We start from the raw sequence: 16,349 nt of genomic DNA, 5'->3' as shown, positions 1-16,349 counted from the left end.
TGTTATATGGAATTATGAATTAAATGCCTCCTATTTGTAATTCCATATCCCTTGCAATATTATATAGTATGTACGAGCCTCAAGTCAAAAATTACCCGTAAAGTATATCTTCTAAAATTCTCGAATTAACAAGATATATAATATTATTTGAATTAATATTTTTATTTTTAATAAAACTAAAATAACTCGTGAAAGAACTTTTCTTGATCACATTTTCTTTTAATCCATGATTATATTAATATTATTACAAGTACATGTTGTGAAGTGAAATCATAGTTAATATACTGAAATCTTCCCACGTGTTTACCACAAGAACATATTACTACTTTATGAATTTTTGGACTTATAGACCACACAATGCAAGAGCTTTCACGTACACACAAAATGATGCACCTTTTGTTTTAAAGGATGTGACTTATTTCTTGTTTCCCTTCACTCTAGAGGAAGTCATCCAAGATCTTTATAATTTAACACCAAACTCAGAATTAACCAGTAGATCATTCATAACCATTACTGACTTGCAGTCCATGCCTCAACACATATTTCAAGACCAGTGGAATCAAGGATTAAGAAAAGAAGGATTCACCAATTGAGGCTTCCACGATTCAACTTCCAAGCGGATGCTTGTGTAAAAGTTTTTTAAAGGTTCGTTAGGCCAATTCACCTCTGAAACCCAACCAGTACAGTACCTTTGAAGATGAATATCTCTTCATTGGATCTCATATTCTATTACAATTGAACTAACACGAATAGCCTTGATTTGAGAAGGAAGCTGAGGCTGTTAAATTATCTGAAACAGTGGAACTACAGTCAAAATGATTCCAAAATCCTGTAGATGTCAAAATCTCTGTGCTTCATCAATCAAACTTTAATACATAGCACAAAAAATGAGCTTGATACTCTGTAGGAGAGTTTAAATACGTAGTCTGTATTAAACAACAAAGGCTCATAACTAATTAGAACTTGAAGAGTGTTTTAATATGTGAAATGAATGGGGAGCAAATCATAGAAAATGTGGTAGTTAAGAATTGTGAGACTCGTCATCACCCTACAAAATCATCAGTTGAATCACATAGATCATGACAAGATAAACTTGCAAACTGACCTGCTAGAACACAATCGACTTAGATTGACATCTTGTACCAAAATGTGAGCTTTGGAAACATGAAATATCCATAAAATCGTGAAGGAAAGAAGATTTTTGTCAGATGTTAATATCTATCTTAGTATTAAAGATTATAAATTTTGTAATATTGATATCTTGGGTCATATTTGACATGAAAGATATAAAATAGTTATGAAATTCAACTTTAGTGATTTTCCTCTTCTTTACAAAACCTTTTCATAAGAAATATCTAAGTTTCACTTAAGAACTAGCATATATACCTTAAATTTTAATTTAATCTATATAAAGTACGCCGAGAGATATCTTTCTTGAGGCACCTATTTGACTTTAGGGTGTAAAATTGATTAAAAATAGGCGCCTCGAGAACAATATCTCTTGGCATACTTTATATAGATAAAATTAAAATTTAAGGTATATATGCTAGTGGCAACATGGAAAACATAAAATAAATCATTATATTATTATATACTATCTTTTTATTAATCATATTATAATATTATTATGTGGAGATCTATGAAATTTTATATATCTATTTAGACTATTTTTTATAATATATATTTGTTGCAAGATCAAAGCGAGTACTAAACTCTAAGATATATTAAACTTTATTTAATGGCAAATATTATGGTTATGGTTAGCGTCGTATTAAGGTTAGTGTTATGGTCGACAATAAGGTTTACATCATGGTTTGGGTTAGGGTTATGACAATGGTTAGGGCTTATATCATGGTTAGGGTTAGCATCAATGTTAACTTTTGGTTTTGGTTTAGGATTATGGTAAGGGTTAGGGTTTAGTGTTAGGGTTACAATTATGTATAGGGTTTACATCAAAGGTAGGGTTAGGATAAGCATATAATTATAGTTAGGGTTAGTGTTAGAATTATAATTGGGGGTATGGTTAGGATTAGGATTTGATTTATGATTATGTTTTGGATCAAAGTTAAGGTTAGTATTATGGTCAAGGTTATGATTAGGGTTAGGATGTATATCATAGTTAGGGTTAGCATCAAGGTTAGGGTTTGGTTTTGGTTTAGGATTATGGTTCGAGTTAGGGTTTATGATTATGGTTAGGATTATGATTAGGGTTAGGGTCTAGTATTAAGGTTAACTTTATTGTTAGGGATACAATTATGCTTAGGGTTAGAATTATTATATTATTATATAGTATCTTTTTATTAAAATAAATTATATTATAATATTATTACATCATTATATCGAAAAGCTTGATTTTAAGGTCAAAGTTAAGGTTTAATTAGGGTTATGGTTAGGATAAGGCATGGTGATTGTGATGGTTAGTATTAAATTAGGATAAGAATTCAATAAGGGTTAGGGTTCATATTAGGTTTAGATTAAGGTTGAAGTTGTAGGTAGGGTCTATTTCTATTGTTAGAGTTAACTTTAGGGTTAGGTTAGGGTTAGCATTCAATTAGAGAGATTAGAGTTAAGGGATAAGGTTATAGTTAATTAAAGTTAGGGTTCAAATATGAGTAGGGTTTGATTATGGTAAGGGTTAGATTAAGATAAGAATTCACTTACGATTAGAGTTTAATTAGGGTTAGGATCAAGTTTAGGCTAGGATTTAGTTATGGTTAGGTTAGGGTTCAAGTTGTAGTTAGGGCATAATTGTAGGGTTATATTTAAATTTAGGGTTAGGTTATGGTTAGATTTTAATTATGGTTAAATGAAGCTTGAAGTTTAGGATTAGGTTATGGTTTAGGGTTCAATTAGGTCTAGATTAGGGATATTGTCAAGGTTAGGGTTTGAGTTAGCTTTATGATTCAATTACATTAGGGTTACAGTTAAATTAGGATTAAAGTTCAATTAGGGTTAGGGTTTGGGCTAGAATTCAATTAGGATTAGGGTTCAATAAGTGTTAGGGTTTTGATTAGGTTAGGGTTTAATTAGGGTTAGATCAAGGTTGAAGTTGTAGGTAGGGTTTCATTCTATAGTTGTTGTAGGTCATGTTTAGGTTAGGCTAGGTTTAGCGGTAGGGTGTAGGGTTAGTGCTAGGATTATAGTTAGGGATAGGGTCGACATCATGGTTAAGGTTAGGAATAGGGTTAGGGTTAGAGATACATTTTGAGTTATGGTTAGGGTTAGGTATTAGGGATAGGACTATGGATTATTATTAGGGTTAGGATTTTGGTTAAGTAAGAGTTAAGGTTCAATTATTCTTACTATTTGATTATGGGAAGGGCTTAATTAGGATCAAGGTATGAGGTAGATTAGGGTTAGGATTTAATAAGGATTAATGTCCAATTATGATTAAAGTTCAGTTAGGGTTAAGTTTAGGGCTAGAGTTCAATTAGTGTTAGGTTTAAATCTAGAGTTCAATTAGTGTTAGGGTTAAGTTTAGGGCTAGAGTTCAATTATTGTTAGATTATAGTTTAAATTGTAATTGGGGCTTAATTCTAGGGTTGTAGCTAAGTTTAGGGTTAGGTTAGGGTTAGGGTTCAATTGGGTCTAGATAAGGGATATTGTCAAGGTTAGGGTTTAATTACGATAAGTGGTTGATCATAGTTATGATTAGTATTAGATTTCAATTGGGGTTAGAATTGTGATTATGATTCAATTACTTTAGGCTTAGGGTTAAAATAGGATAAGGGTTTGGGTCACTTTTAATTCTAGTGTTTGAGTAAAGTTTAGGGTTCAATTAGGGTTCAAGTTTTAGGTAGTGTTTAATTCTAAGGTTAGAGTTAAGTTTCTAAGGTTTAGGTTTCAATTATGGTAAGATTAAGTTTAGGGTTAATATTATGCTACAATTAGGGCTAATATTGTAGTATTATGCATTTATGAAACATATTATCTATTTCTTATGAAATATTAATAAAAATCTTCATTACTATGTAAATTTTTTCAATACTTCTATAAAATAAATACCTTTAAACATTGTTCTAATAAACATTTTTCAATATTGGTCAAATGATATTATATTATTATTAGTTATTTCATTGGTACATGGCTAAGACATGAAATATTTGTATGAGGTTTCAGTCAATACTAACAAAACTATAAGACTAGATTCTTAACACTGGTCAAAATATAAGAGATAATGATTCTATGTAACAAAGTCATAAGAGATGTTAGCAAAATTAAATTTAATAATTCAACATTAAGAAGTAAATAATATGAACAGTTATTTATGCAATCTAATAATGATAAATTATTCACATGTTCTAATTTGTTATTAAAATCTAAATAATAAACATTTATTTATCTAAATTTATTAATATTAATTTGTTTTATTAAATAAAAATCTACATAAAAATGTAAAAGAATTGTGTCTTGAGGGTTGCATTAGCGTTCATCACTGCGAGTCTCATATTCTTCTACAGTTGAAGGAGACCATTGGGAGACTCCATTTTGATACAGGTTCTATTCTTTCTTTTCCCATTCATTCATTTCTCACAACTCTGCATTCCATCAATTTTTTTCATTATCTTGTTCAAGTTCATTCAAATTCCATATAAATTCTTCACAAATTACTGGGAAACACAAATCAACAGCCCTCAAAGGAGTAGGGTAGATCGCTTACTAGTTCTTGTATTTGCAGTCAAATATCAGAGATAGGTATGTTACCTATGTTTGAATTAGCATGCAAATCTTGCAACAATCAAAGAAGTAAATGATTTACAAAATGAGGGAATATGCTGGTTCAGGGAGATTTATAGTCTACGATAAGAATAAACAAAGGGAAGATATTGCAGAAGCCACTAAAACTTGCATTGAATATCCACTCTTGCACTGAAGACAAATATAAATTAAATCAAAATGCGGTATAGGAAGACCAGTGCTTGAATATGAATCCCAAGTTGAAGAGGAATATAAAAAGTCCAATAAATTTGAAAACCAGAACCCCAAAAAATAAGGAGTAAAGTTATCATATTTAGCTTACCAGTTCACATCGGCAGGTAACATGGAACATGGTATTGTAAAAATGTGTTATCATAAATACCCATGACACGCAACAAATATTCTCAACCAAAAATTCAGAGGATAGAGTGGAAACCCCAGAATATGATGAGCTGAAAACTGTAAGAAAAATACACTCAATTCCTCTACAAGAAAGGAAAAATTAATTTAAAACAAATATTTTTCTAAATCCATCTTACCAATAACGTAGTCTTGTTCAGCAAGATGCAGAGCTTATGGATTGTAACCTGTATTTCAATCTTTGCAAAAACATATTTTGGAAACAAACCACTGGTAAAAGAATGCCAAATATCTTTGAATCCAACAACTGGAAAAGAGAATGCAATTTCATTTTAAAAGACCAATAGTGAAAAAGAAATAGTTAGTCTTCCACTGTCCCTACAGTTACGAATGAAACAGTTGATCTTGCATTGTCGCTACAGCTATGAAAGCTAAAACAACTGGCCTTTCGGTGCCATGACTCTGCTACAATTACGAATCTGGCCTTTCACTACCATTCCAGTTAATGGACACAATATGGTAAGACTCTTGGAATTCCATATGCTACAACTGTAACTGCCTTCTCTTTTTTGTTTCATGGATGTGCTGACATTGTATAGGACGCCTCTCGGCGTAATTAATTAGATAAATTAAGTATTGGGTGGTCAAGTAAACATCTTTTCTTTAAGAGATTTATGGTGGTCTATCCCCTTTGTTCATCATATAAACACATGTATCACATTGTTATCATAGGAATGTAAGATATTCCTACATAATGATCAATGATAAGGAAGTATTCATATGAATAGAATCCAAATTCATGTACTTATAATCTAGTTATCAAGTAGTACATTAAATATAGCTTGTCCCATTTAGTCATTTAAGTCTCTTTCCAAATTTAGATCTCACCAACTAAAATTCATAATTAGTAAGCCTCTCTAGCTATTGTCCACTATTATTCTCTCAAAAATGGATGCAAGGTTGACCATGGTTGAAGATTATATACAAATATTTTTTTAACCACTTGTCAAGGTTGTTTAGAGGGATAAATTTGATATATCATTTATATGATAATAATAATTAGAATATTCTTGGGAATTTCAATAAGTGTAGTAATCTACTCATGAGAGAAATGTTGGGGTTTGATGTTCTCTGCTTCCTCCATAAGTTTGAGAGAATATATAATTAACATTAATATCATCACCTTTACCATAATGACCCTTCATAAGCTTATGTTTGACTAAAGCAATTAGAATCTACAAGTTGGAGGTCAAAAGGAGTTGTGTTCAAATAACATTAATATTTAATCTATTAATTTCATTGCAAGGCTAGGATACTCTCGAGTGTATGTTGTACCCCAAGTTGGACACGTGTTATGTGTCCCTTCCCCAAATAACTAAATTATAGTTGGGTTCTAATTGTGAAAACCCAAGTTTGAGTTCCCAAAGAGGAATTTCAACATTGATTTGCATGGTGGGCCAATATTAATATGGTAGAAATGTTGGTCTTCATAAGATGACAAATTTAGGGATATTAAGTTTAAGGCTTGTCTTGGGTTATTCTTAATCCACACATATTTCAATGGTTGAAGGCAAATTTTGGCTACAAAATAAATAAATAAATAATTATATTGTTTACAAAATTTCTTCAAAAATGTCCTCATTGTTAATTAATTTATTATTTTAGTTTCATGCAAGCCTAATGTTGAATAAGGGAACCCAAAAACAAAAATTTATACATATATTTATAAATGATTCATAAAGTTCCAACACAAGATTTAATTTAAGAGATAATTTCTTTAATGACTTTTAAGTCATACTTGTATTTGGGAAGTACCTTTTCATAGAAGTTGTCCCTGGAATAAGAGTTAGTGTATTAGTACTTTTGAGTATGAAATTTGTATATCCATAATAGTTTCTCAATTGGTTTTGTGTTCATTTTGAGTGTTTTTGTTATCTTGTTATATTTATTCCATACCAACATTAGCATTTAAGCTACATTGTGAGCTCATATTCCACTGGTCCCAAGATCAATTTGACATCTAGAAAACAAGATATTTAAATGAGTTAAAAAATTGCAAGAGAAAACATGGGGACATGTCGAACTTTACAAGGGGAGACACAACTTTTAAAATTTGATGTTTAATTAGATTAGTATCATTGAATTAAAATTAAAATTCAACCTAGGTTCAAACCTCGCGGGTTCGTCTCTACCATGTTAACAATGGAGCATGCTTTACCATGGGGAGAACCTTGGAGAAATGGTGGGGCTTCTTGCCTGTAGAGCCTACATCCCTGGTTCAAACCATAAAGTTTTGGGGGATGACTCTTTGGTGAAATGGTGGGGCTTCTTGCCTGTAGTGCCTACAACCTAGGTTCAAACCCCCACGGGTTCGTCTCTACCATGTAAAAATGGAGTACTCTTACCCAGGGGAGAACCTTGGAGAAATAGTGGGGCTTCTTGCCTGTAGTGCTTACATCCTTGGTTCAAACCCTTTTTATAATTAATTTTATGAACTAGACGGCAATAAGTAAAATGGCTCTGCAGGTTGACAGCGATCGGCGACTTGGCGCTTGGGCAAATGTTGGGTGGGATGACCCACCACATGTGCCGCAGTGGGTGTTTTCCAAGGGCTGATGGGTGGATAGGGCTCCGTTTCTGCGAAGGCATCACAAAGAGTTTCATCCGGTATCTAAATATTTTCAGGGTTTTTTCAAAAGGGTTCCGTGGCATGGAAGGGAAAGCTCTAATAGGCAAGGATCAGATGGACGAAACATAAACAGGGGTAGGAAAGCGTTTACTACTCACCGCTCCTTTGCTAAAGTGGTAGCCATGGGAATTCCAGCGGTGTCTAGGGCGTCAGGGTTTTTTAAACAATCAAATGGTGCTCGTGGCCCTAGGGCATCCAGGTCTGTTAAACAAATGGATATGGATGTGGCTGTTAATGATAAAGATGCGGGGAGCTCGAGCAGTAAAGATCATGTGCAAACTGATAACAAGGATCATTATGTTCCTTCGAAGGAGGTTTGGTTCCCACGACCTTGTTTTGATTTTTTTGGTTCTGTTGTAGCCGATAGGGCTTCCAAGTTGCATTTTGTGGCTATTTTAGGGGAAATCTGGGGTCCTTAGACCAATTTATCAAAATTTCATTCTAAATTACGCAAACGTTGGCCTGCTTTGGTTTGTTTTCAGTTGTTATCCTCCAATTCCTGTGTTCTGGTTTTTGAAACCCCTCGTGGCAAGGATGATGTTCTTAAAAGCCCATTTCATTGGTTTGTAAATATTTTAGTTAGGGTTTCTGTTTGGAAACCCTTCTTTGTACCGGAATGGGTCAAACCTAATTCTCTTCCGGTTTGGTTTGGTTTGCCTCAACTTCCATTTGAATTTATGGATCTGGAGGTACTGAAATCAATAGGGGATAATTTTGGTTGTTTTTTAACATCTAAATCGGTTCTTGAGGAAGGGAAGGTTCTGGTAAAAATATGTGTTCTGATTTCCCTGACATCAGTATGCCCAATTTCTTGTAATATCAAGTCAAATGAAGGCATCTAGAAGCAACCTATTGTGAAAATGAAGCATGAGCTGCTTCAAAATCTGATAATTGTGGATGTTCCTTTGTTTTTTGACTTCTGAAATGTAAAAACTGGTTTAAACAATGAGGTTGATCGAAATATTTCTTTTACTCCTGCTCCAACCAAAGACTCCTCTCAGGTCTTGGTAGGGTCTATTTGTCATGGCAAGAAAGATCTTAACAATGCCGCTCAAATAAATCATAATACTCCTGCTAAAGAATCTCCTCAGGTATTAACTAGGTCTATCTGATATCTCAAGGAGGGACTTAATAGTATCGTCCTCCCTAATAGTAAAACTGCCACTGTCGTTTCTGAAAGTGAGGCAAACATCTTATCTCAGGGTATGGGGATTGTTGGTCATGTTAAAGATGGCATTCCCAATTTGGGTAAACAGTCGGCTCTTCCTCCATTACATGAGTCTTTTGTTTGTTCTATTAAGGAGGGGGGGTTGGGTGGGAGCGTAGGGGTTGAGGTCATTAATGCTTTAGATCGATCGTCTGATCCTATTGTTGCAACCAAGGTAATTGCTCCGGTTGTGCCTAACATTGTAAATCATGATGAAGATGCTTTAACTCAACAAGTCAAAGAGTTACTACATAATGAGCCTCCTAGGGATAGTACTAAGCCTCAAACTCTGCATATTCTTCCAGATGATCACACGGCTCAGCTAGTTGAACAGTTTCTTAAATCCAATAAGGATTTTGCGGAAGATGAGGTCTCGGAAAAGGTAGTGTGCTCTATTGGGAATGATCTAGATTTAATTCATAAGAGTTTGTATGTCTCTCCTTCCTTAAATCCTTCTGAGGCCCCTATTAACACCTCTCAGGATGATCCAAATAGAGTTGTTCTTCAGAAAGTGACCTTGTCGCATCGGTCATCTCCGGTGAAAACGCCCATTAAGTCTTCTATTGCTCAGGTTCAGCTGAATTTCCCTAACACTATAGTATCTCCTGGAAGGGGTAGACCTCCAAAGAGTCATAAAACTCAGTTGGAAATTGACGCAGGTGTTCAACAAGTTCTGTCGGCCTCCCCTGGTTTCAAAAAGGCGGCCATCTTGAACTTTGGGAATGGAAAAGGTAGTGGGTCATTCAAAGTCAAAAAAAAAAGTGTGTTCTTAGCCCTCCGGTTACTAGATCTGCTTTGGTCAAGAGAAGCTTACACAAAAGCTTTGGGGAGAAATGTTCTTCTCCCATTAATGTAAAGAGGGGAGATTCGACCTCCCCTCGAATCCAATGAAGATTATATCATGGAATGTTAGGGGCTTAAATGCCCCTAGCAAGAGACTCTTGATCAAGTCTCAGTTAGATTTGGTTAAGTGGGATTTAGGTTTACTTCAGGAAACTAAACTTTCGGTGGAAAAATCAGAATTTGTATTTTCTTCTTGGAAAAAATGGAAGTTTTTTTCTTGTCCAGCTGTTGGGGCTTTGGGAGGTCTGGCTCTATTATGGAATGATTTTGTAGTTGATGTACAATTGGTTGCATCTGAGCCTAACTGGATGTTGTCATTAGTCTCATTCAGAGCCTCAAGTTTTAAAGTATGGGTGTTCAACGTTTATGCCCCCTCAGGTATTTTGGCTAAATATAGGTTGTGGCAGGAACTCATTAGGGTGTCTTCCCCCCTTAGGAATTCTTTTATCATTTTTGGGGGAGATTTTAATGCAGTTTTGAATTTAAGTGAAAAATCGGGAGGGATTTACCCAAATAAGAAATCCATGGATGATTTTAATGCATTCATTGTTGACATGTCCCTTTTTGATTGCAAGCCCAATAATCTATTCACATGGACAAATATGAGGAAATTTTTTTCTCAGATTGCGGAAAGGTTGGATAGATTTTTACTCTCATCCAATTGGTTTGATTCAGCCATTGAGTTTTTCTCTTCCATTCTCCCCATGGCTGGATCAGATTATTTCCCAGTCTCTCTGACTATTGTATGGGATAAACCTGGTCACAAGCTTCCTTTTAAATTCGAGCCAATGTGGTTTAGGGACCCCTCTTTTCTTCCCCTCCTGAGACAATGGTGGGGAGAGGCTCCTTTCTGTAGGGGTTCTAGAATGTTCCAATTGGTTAAGAAGATTACTTTCTTAAAAAAAAATATTAGGGGTTGGAACTCCCTTCATTTCAAGAATATTTTTGCAGAAAAACAGAGGGTCTTAGACATGTTAGAGGTCCTCAATAGGCATGTCTTGCAGCATGGTTTGGGCTCTAAGGTGTTGGATGAACTTAGGTCTCTTAGGAGTGAGTTAGAAGAAATCTTGGCTAGAGAGGAAGTTTATTGGAGACAAAAATCTTGGGAGTTATGGCTAGCTGATGGTGATAAGAATACAAAAAATTTTCATGCTAGCACTAAATTGAAAAGGGCTAGGAATAGGATTTCTTGTATTCAGGATTGCCAGGGAAATATCCTTTCTGAGGATGGGGATATCTCTAAGGAAGCGGTTAAGTTTTGTAAGAATCTTCTTTCTTCTGAGAATATTGAGGATTCAAACAATATCTCGTCTCGTATTCCTTCTCTTGTCTCTCTTGAGGATAATAGAATGTTAATGTCTCCTTTTTCAATAGAAGAAGTTCGGGGGGCTGTTTTTGCTATGAATCCTGATAAGGCTCCCGGGCCTGATGGTTTTACTCCTTTGTTTTTTCAAAAATGTTGGGAGTTTGTCGGTCAGGATGTTCTTTTGGCTTTAGAGGAAGCTAGGAGGAATAGGTCAATCCTTAAAGAAATGAACACTACCTTGATTGTCATTTTACCTAAAAAGGATGATCTTAAAACCTTCGCAGATTTCCGTCCTATAGCTTTATGTAACACCGTTTATAAGATATTCTCTAAAGTAATTGCTTTGAGGTTGGCTAAGTTATTACCAAGAATAATATCCCTTGAGCAAGGAGGTTTTGTCCCTCAAAGGGAAACTCTTGAAGGGGCTATAGTTGCACATGAGGTCCTACATTCGATTGCTGCCCAAAAATCTCCTACAATGATTCTTAAGTTAGACATGATGAAAGCCTATGATAGGGTTGAATGGAATGCATTAAAAATTGTTTTGTCAAGGTTGGGTTTCTCCCTGGCTTGGATAAAATGGATTATGGCTTGCATTTCCTCGGCAAGATTCTCGGTTCTTATTAATGGGTCCCCCTATGGTTTCTTTCACTCTACTAAGGGTTTAAGGTAAGGGGATTCACTCTCACCCTTTTTTATTTATTCTACTAGCTGAAGTTCTGAGTTGGGCAATTGGCTCAACTCGTGAGAGTGGTTCATGGAAGGGCATTAAAATTCAGAATTTTGATCAGAGGATCTCTCATTGTCTTTTTGCTGATGACACCCTCCTATTTGGTTGTGCAACCTTGAAGGAGGCTTGGGCTATTGATCAAGTGATTATGAATTATGTTGCTTTTTCAGGTCAGAAGGTCAACAACGAAAAATCTAAGGCTTTCTTCTTAAATACTCGTTCCTTGCTCTGGGATAAGCTTCAAAAGTTTTGGGGTTTCCAACTTGGGGATCTTCCCTGTACTTATTTAGGTGTTCCTTTTTTTGCTAATAAGGTTAAGGTTAGTTTTTGGGATAAAATAGTTTCAAGGGTGTCTAAGAAAATTTTGGCATGGAACCACAAATGCTTACCATGGCGGGGAAAATTGTGTTGATTAAGTCAGTCTTGAATGCGGTGCCAACTTACTTAATGTCAATTCTCAAAGCTCCAAAGGATGTTATTGTCAGTTTAAAGGATACTCTGAGGTCTTTTCTTTGGAACAACAACAGGGATGGGAAATCTAGGATCCCTCTGTTAGCTTGGGATAAGGTTTGTCTTCCTAAAGAGCTTGGGGGATCTGGAATTCGTAGCTTAAAAAATCAAATTTTGGCACTGGGGGCCAAATTAGTGTGGAAATTGTATGATAATCCAACCTCCCTTTGGGCTAGAATCATGTTCGCCAAGTATCTTTCTAATGGAGATAGGGAGTCTATATTTCGGGCTGAGTCTCTACCTAAGGGGTCGACCATTTGGAATTTCATGGGAAAATGTAGAAGAGTCTTGCTGCCACATCTTTCTTGGGTTGTGCATAATGGTTTGAAAGTCAGGTTTAGGGATGATGCTTGGAATGGTCATTGTCCTATGGATTCTATTAGGGATTGGTCACCCTTGAAATCTATTCTTTTGGATAAATGGGGGGCCTACTTATCAGACTATTTTATTGTAGTTCATGATGGTCATATGGTGATGGCCCAATGGAAGTCGATTGAGTTTCTTCCTATTAGTCCTAGTCTAAAAGCAGATTTTTATTCTACTCTTAGAAACAGAATTATCATCTTATCTGAGCTCGATGATGAGCTGATTTGGACCAAGAACTCTACTGGCAAATATTCAGTGAAAGATGGATATAACTCCCTTATGTCGGCCAAGGATCTCTCTTCTTGGCCTTACAAATTATTTTGGCATCCCGCATGTTTGCCAAAGGCTAGAGCTTTTGCATGGCTTGCTGTTCAAGACAAGGTTCTTACTGGGATGAGACTGGATAGGATGGGTTTATCTGTTGTCTTCCCTTGTGTTCTCTGTAATAAAAAATTGGAATCGTCATCTCATCTTTTCCTTCATTGTGATTTTGCTCTAGGGTGTTGGAATTGGTTCTTCGAGAAGTTAGGTCTCTCTTTTGTTACTAGTGGGGACCTCCTCTCACACTTTAGAGCTTGGCCTCTTTTGTTCTCTTATTCTTTTTATGCCTGCCTTTGGATCATAGCTCCATCGATCATTGTTTGGAACATATGGTTAGAGAGAAATAATAGGATCTTCAAAAAATCATCCACGTCGCTTTCTAATATCTTAGTCAAGATAGAGGCTTCTATCTCGGAGGTGGTCTTGTCATATATTCATAAGAATTTAGATCATCTGACATCCTTCTCCCATTGGGATGGCATGATCACAAGGACATGGAAATCCCTGTCTATTATTCCCTCTCATGGGTTAGTTTCAAAGGGTATGGCTTTTAAAAATAAGAGAATTATGGCTACCTGGGTTCCTCCTCCTCCGGGTCATTATAAACTCCATTTTGATGATGCCTCCAAGGGGAACCCGGGCACGGCGGGGGCTGGTATGGCCATTCTAGATCATAATGCAGTTTTAATATCTGCTCAATGTCATGCCCTTGGTTTTCATTCAAACAACTTTGCTAAATGTCAAGCTCTGTCACTTGGGATTGACATGGCTATTTCCCTTGGGATCAAACATCTTCACATTCAGGGGGACTCAATGGTTGTTATCCAAAGTGTTTTGAATTGTAAAAGTAATTGTTGGTATTTGAAGTATTTAATTGACCACATCTTGGAGAAATTATCTTTTTTTGATACCTATATGTTATCTCATTGTTTTCGAGAGTTAAATAAACTGGCAGATTTCCTGGCTAATTTGGCAATTGACTCGGCTGCTTTTTATAAAAATGTGGAAATTGGTGACATTCCTCAAGATGTCCTCCTCGGGTATATGCCTCTTCCCGAAGATTAATTTCATCTATTTTGATTTTTTTCCTCCATTTCTTATTGAAGTATATAGATTATCCCCTTCTCAGATTTTATATGTGGGGTAGATGGTAATATATGTACTTCTTGAGGATTGGGGAGGTAGTAAGTCAGGTGGCAATATATTATGATAAAGTTCCTTCTCTTTATCTTCATTTCTTAATGAAGTATACATATTATCCTCTCCCCAGTATAGCCTGTATCTGTTCTTTTTGTGCTGTTAGGAGTCCTTTATTTCTATCTGCATTTGAAGTACTTATACATCTCTGCTCTTGGGGTAGACGTTAATGTGTGTATTCCTTGAGGATTGGAGAGGTTTGTTCAGTTTATTTTATTAACCCATGAGTTACATATGTCTTGGAGGTATACCTGGATTAAGCAGAAGTATGGGGTGTTTTTCACGGGCGTTTTGGCTTATTTTGTCAATTATGGGTGCTTGTTCTATTAATTGTAAATGTTGTTATTAAGTACGCCTTATATTGTTCACATTCAGACATAAAAGTTTAAAGTGGTGGTATCCTACTTTGGGACATTGCTTCATTATTTTTACATACTTGTGTATAATCCCAAACAGGGCTTGAGGCCTTTTGCTTCCTCGATCCGATTGGTCTTATGGTGCGCGGAAATTATTTTTTATCTTGCTTCATTCTTTGGTGCCACTTTAAGAGTTTTTGTTTCTTACTCATTGGCAAAAAGCTTGTATATGTACGATGGCTGGAAGATTAATTATAGGAATGCACTTCTATTTTTTGCCATATAGGGTGTCTTTATTGAGAGTTATGTTTGCGTGTTTTTGGGGTACGGGGGAGTTCTCTTGTACGAGAGTAATCCTTTCTCATAAATTCATCATTTGTTTCCTCCCGTGTTGTTTTGCACGGTTTTGGTTGCTTCATGTTCATAACGTGGCAAAGTTTAGGATCTCTTGAGAATTCTTGTTCGTGTGGATATCTTGAGTCATTAATTGGCTTGGCTGGCTTTATGCTTCGCATGGACATTGTCATCATCTTTTAGTAAGATGGCGGCTTTTGTTTCTGTCTTGCATTCTTGGTGCCGTGTTTTTTTTGAAAATGTCATCATTTTTGTTTAGGGTGGCGGCTTGGATAATGACATCATTTTTGATTAGTGTGTCGTCCTCTCGTGGTTGTTTTTACTGTCTTATGATGACATTGGGTTCTTTTATTCTCCTCGACTCTCTTGGCTTTGCATTTGCTTTCCTGATGGAATCAGTGGGTTACCACATTCTATTGCCCCGCAAACACTATGATTTTCAAGACTCTTTTGTTTTGGATGATGAAAAGCTCGGGCGTTTGTTTCAAATTCATTTGGTGGATTTTTCTCTGGCTTTTCGCAAAGTTTTGGGAAAGCGATGGCTTGTGGATAACCCAGGTTGTTTCCTTGTTGATATTGCATCTCGGTTTCTCACTGTATGTATGGATGTGCTTCTAGATTTTGATATGGTTAGGGCAATTTTTGATACATATTTCAGCTCACACTTCTACGCTTCGGTTGATTTGGATAATGCTCTCTCTAATTACCGCTTTGATTTTGGTGATTTTGAATATGTTGGCTTTATTACTCATTCTCAGTTATTATCCTCTAGGTGGCATGGGGAACTCCTTTCAATTTTAAGGAATGGGCTAATATCTAACATATATGATGACACATTATTTGAATTGGCAGCCCTTTTAGACTATGTATCACCAGATTGTCTGGCTGCAGTGGTTAATGTTTTTGCAGGATTACATTTTCTTTTAGAATCAATGTCTAATGTTCGAGCTTCGCCAGTCTAGATTCCTCCTATACAGATGGTGCCTCCTTCCTCTCCGTCATTAGAAGGGCTTAGCTCATGGCTCTCAATTCCTTGACATCATGCTCTTGGGTTTCTGTTTGAGTGCAACAGGTTTTTTTGTCCGCAGGTTCTTTGTGCAAGGATATGTTTTCCTCATTTTGGCAAGCAGAATTGTTGTTCGTGGGACATAATGGGTGGTTTTCTACACACCTGTTGGACATTATGGTGTTGAGCGGGTGATACAAAATCTTGTCAAGCATGGAAGCTTTGTGGTTGTGTTCCCCCTTTTGCAGTTTACTCCTCAAAATTCTTTTTTGGGTATTATGGAGAATGATATGCATCTTCGAAGAATCATGTAAGGGGAGGGTGTGAATATCAAGTATGTAATGGGTCTATGGGGTTTTTTGGATAATGTCAGGTATATCCTGATAAGCTTTGTAACGAGAGGGTG

The 16,349-nt window shown here is 35.9% G+C and overlaps 1 protein-coding gene across 1 annotated transcript; it reads left to right on the top strand.

The window, feature by feature from the left end:
* The first annotated feature begins 13,597 nt into the window (after positions 1–13,597).
* LOC131875215 (uncharacterized) lies at positions 13,598–14,095 on the top strand. The gene has a single exon (XM_059219280.1). The coding sequence runs from the start codon at positions 13,598–13,600 to the stop codon at positions 14,093–14,095; it is 498 nt and encodes a 165-aa protein (XP_059075263.1).
* Positions 14,096–16,349: the final 2,254 nt, after the last annotated feature.

This window comes from Cryptomeria japonica, chromosome 4 (genome assembly GCF_030272615.1).
Source record: "Cryptomeria japonica chromosome 4, Sugi_1.0, whole genome shotgun sequence".
Taxonomy (NCBI): Eukaryota; Viridiplantae; Streptophyta; class Pinopsida; order Cupressales; family Cupressaceae; genus Cryptomeria; species Cryptomeria japonica.
Note: the sequence above shows the minus strand (reverse complement) of the source record. Positions and strands in the feature narration are given on the sequence as shown.

Coding starts and splice junctions, on each gene's coding strand:
- LOC131875215 (XM_059219280.1), top strand. CDS start 13,598: ATGGCTACCTGGGTTCCTCCTCCTCCGGGTCATTATAAACTCCATTTT.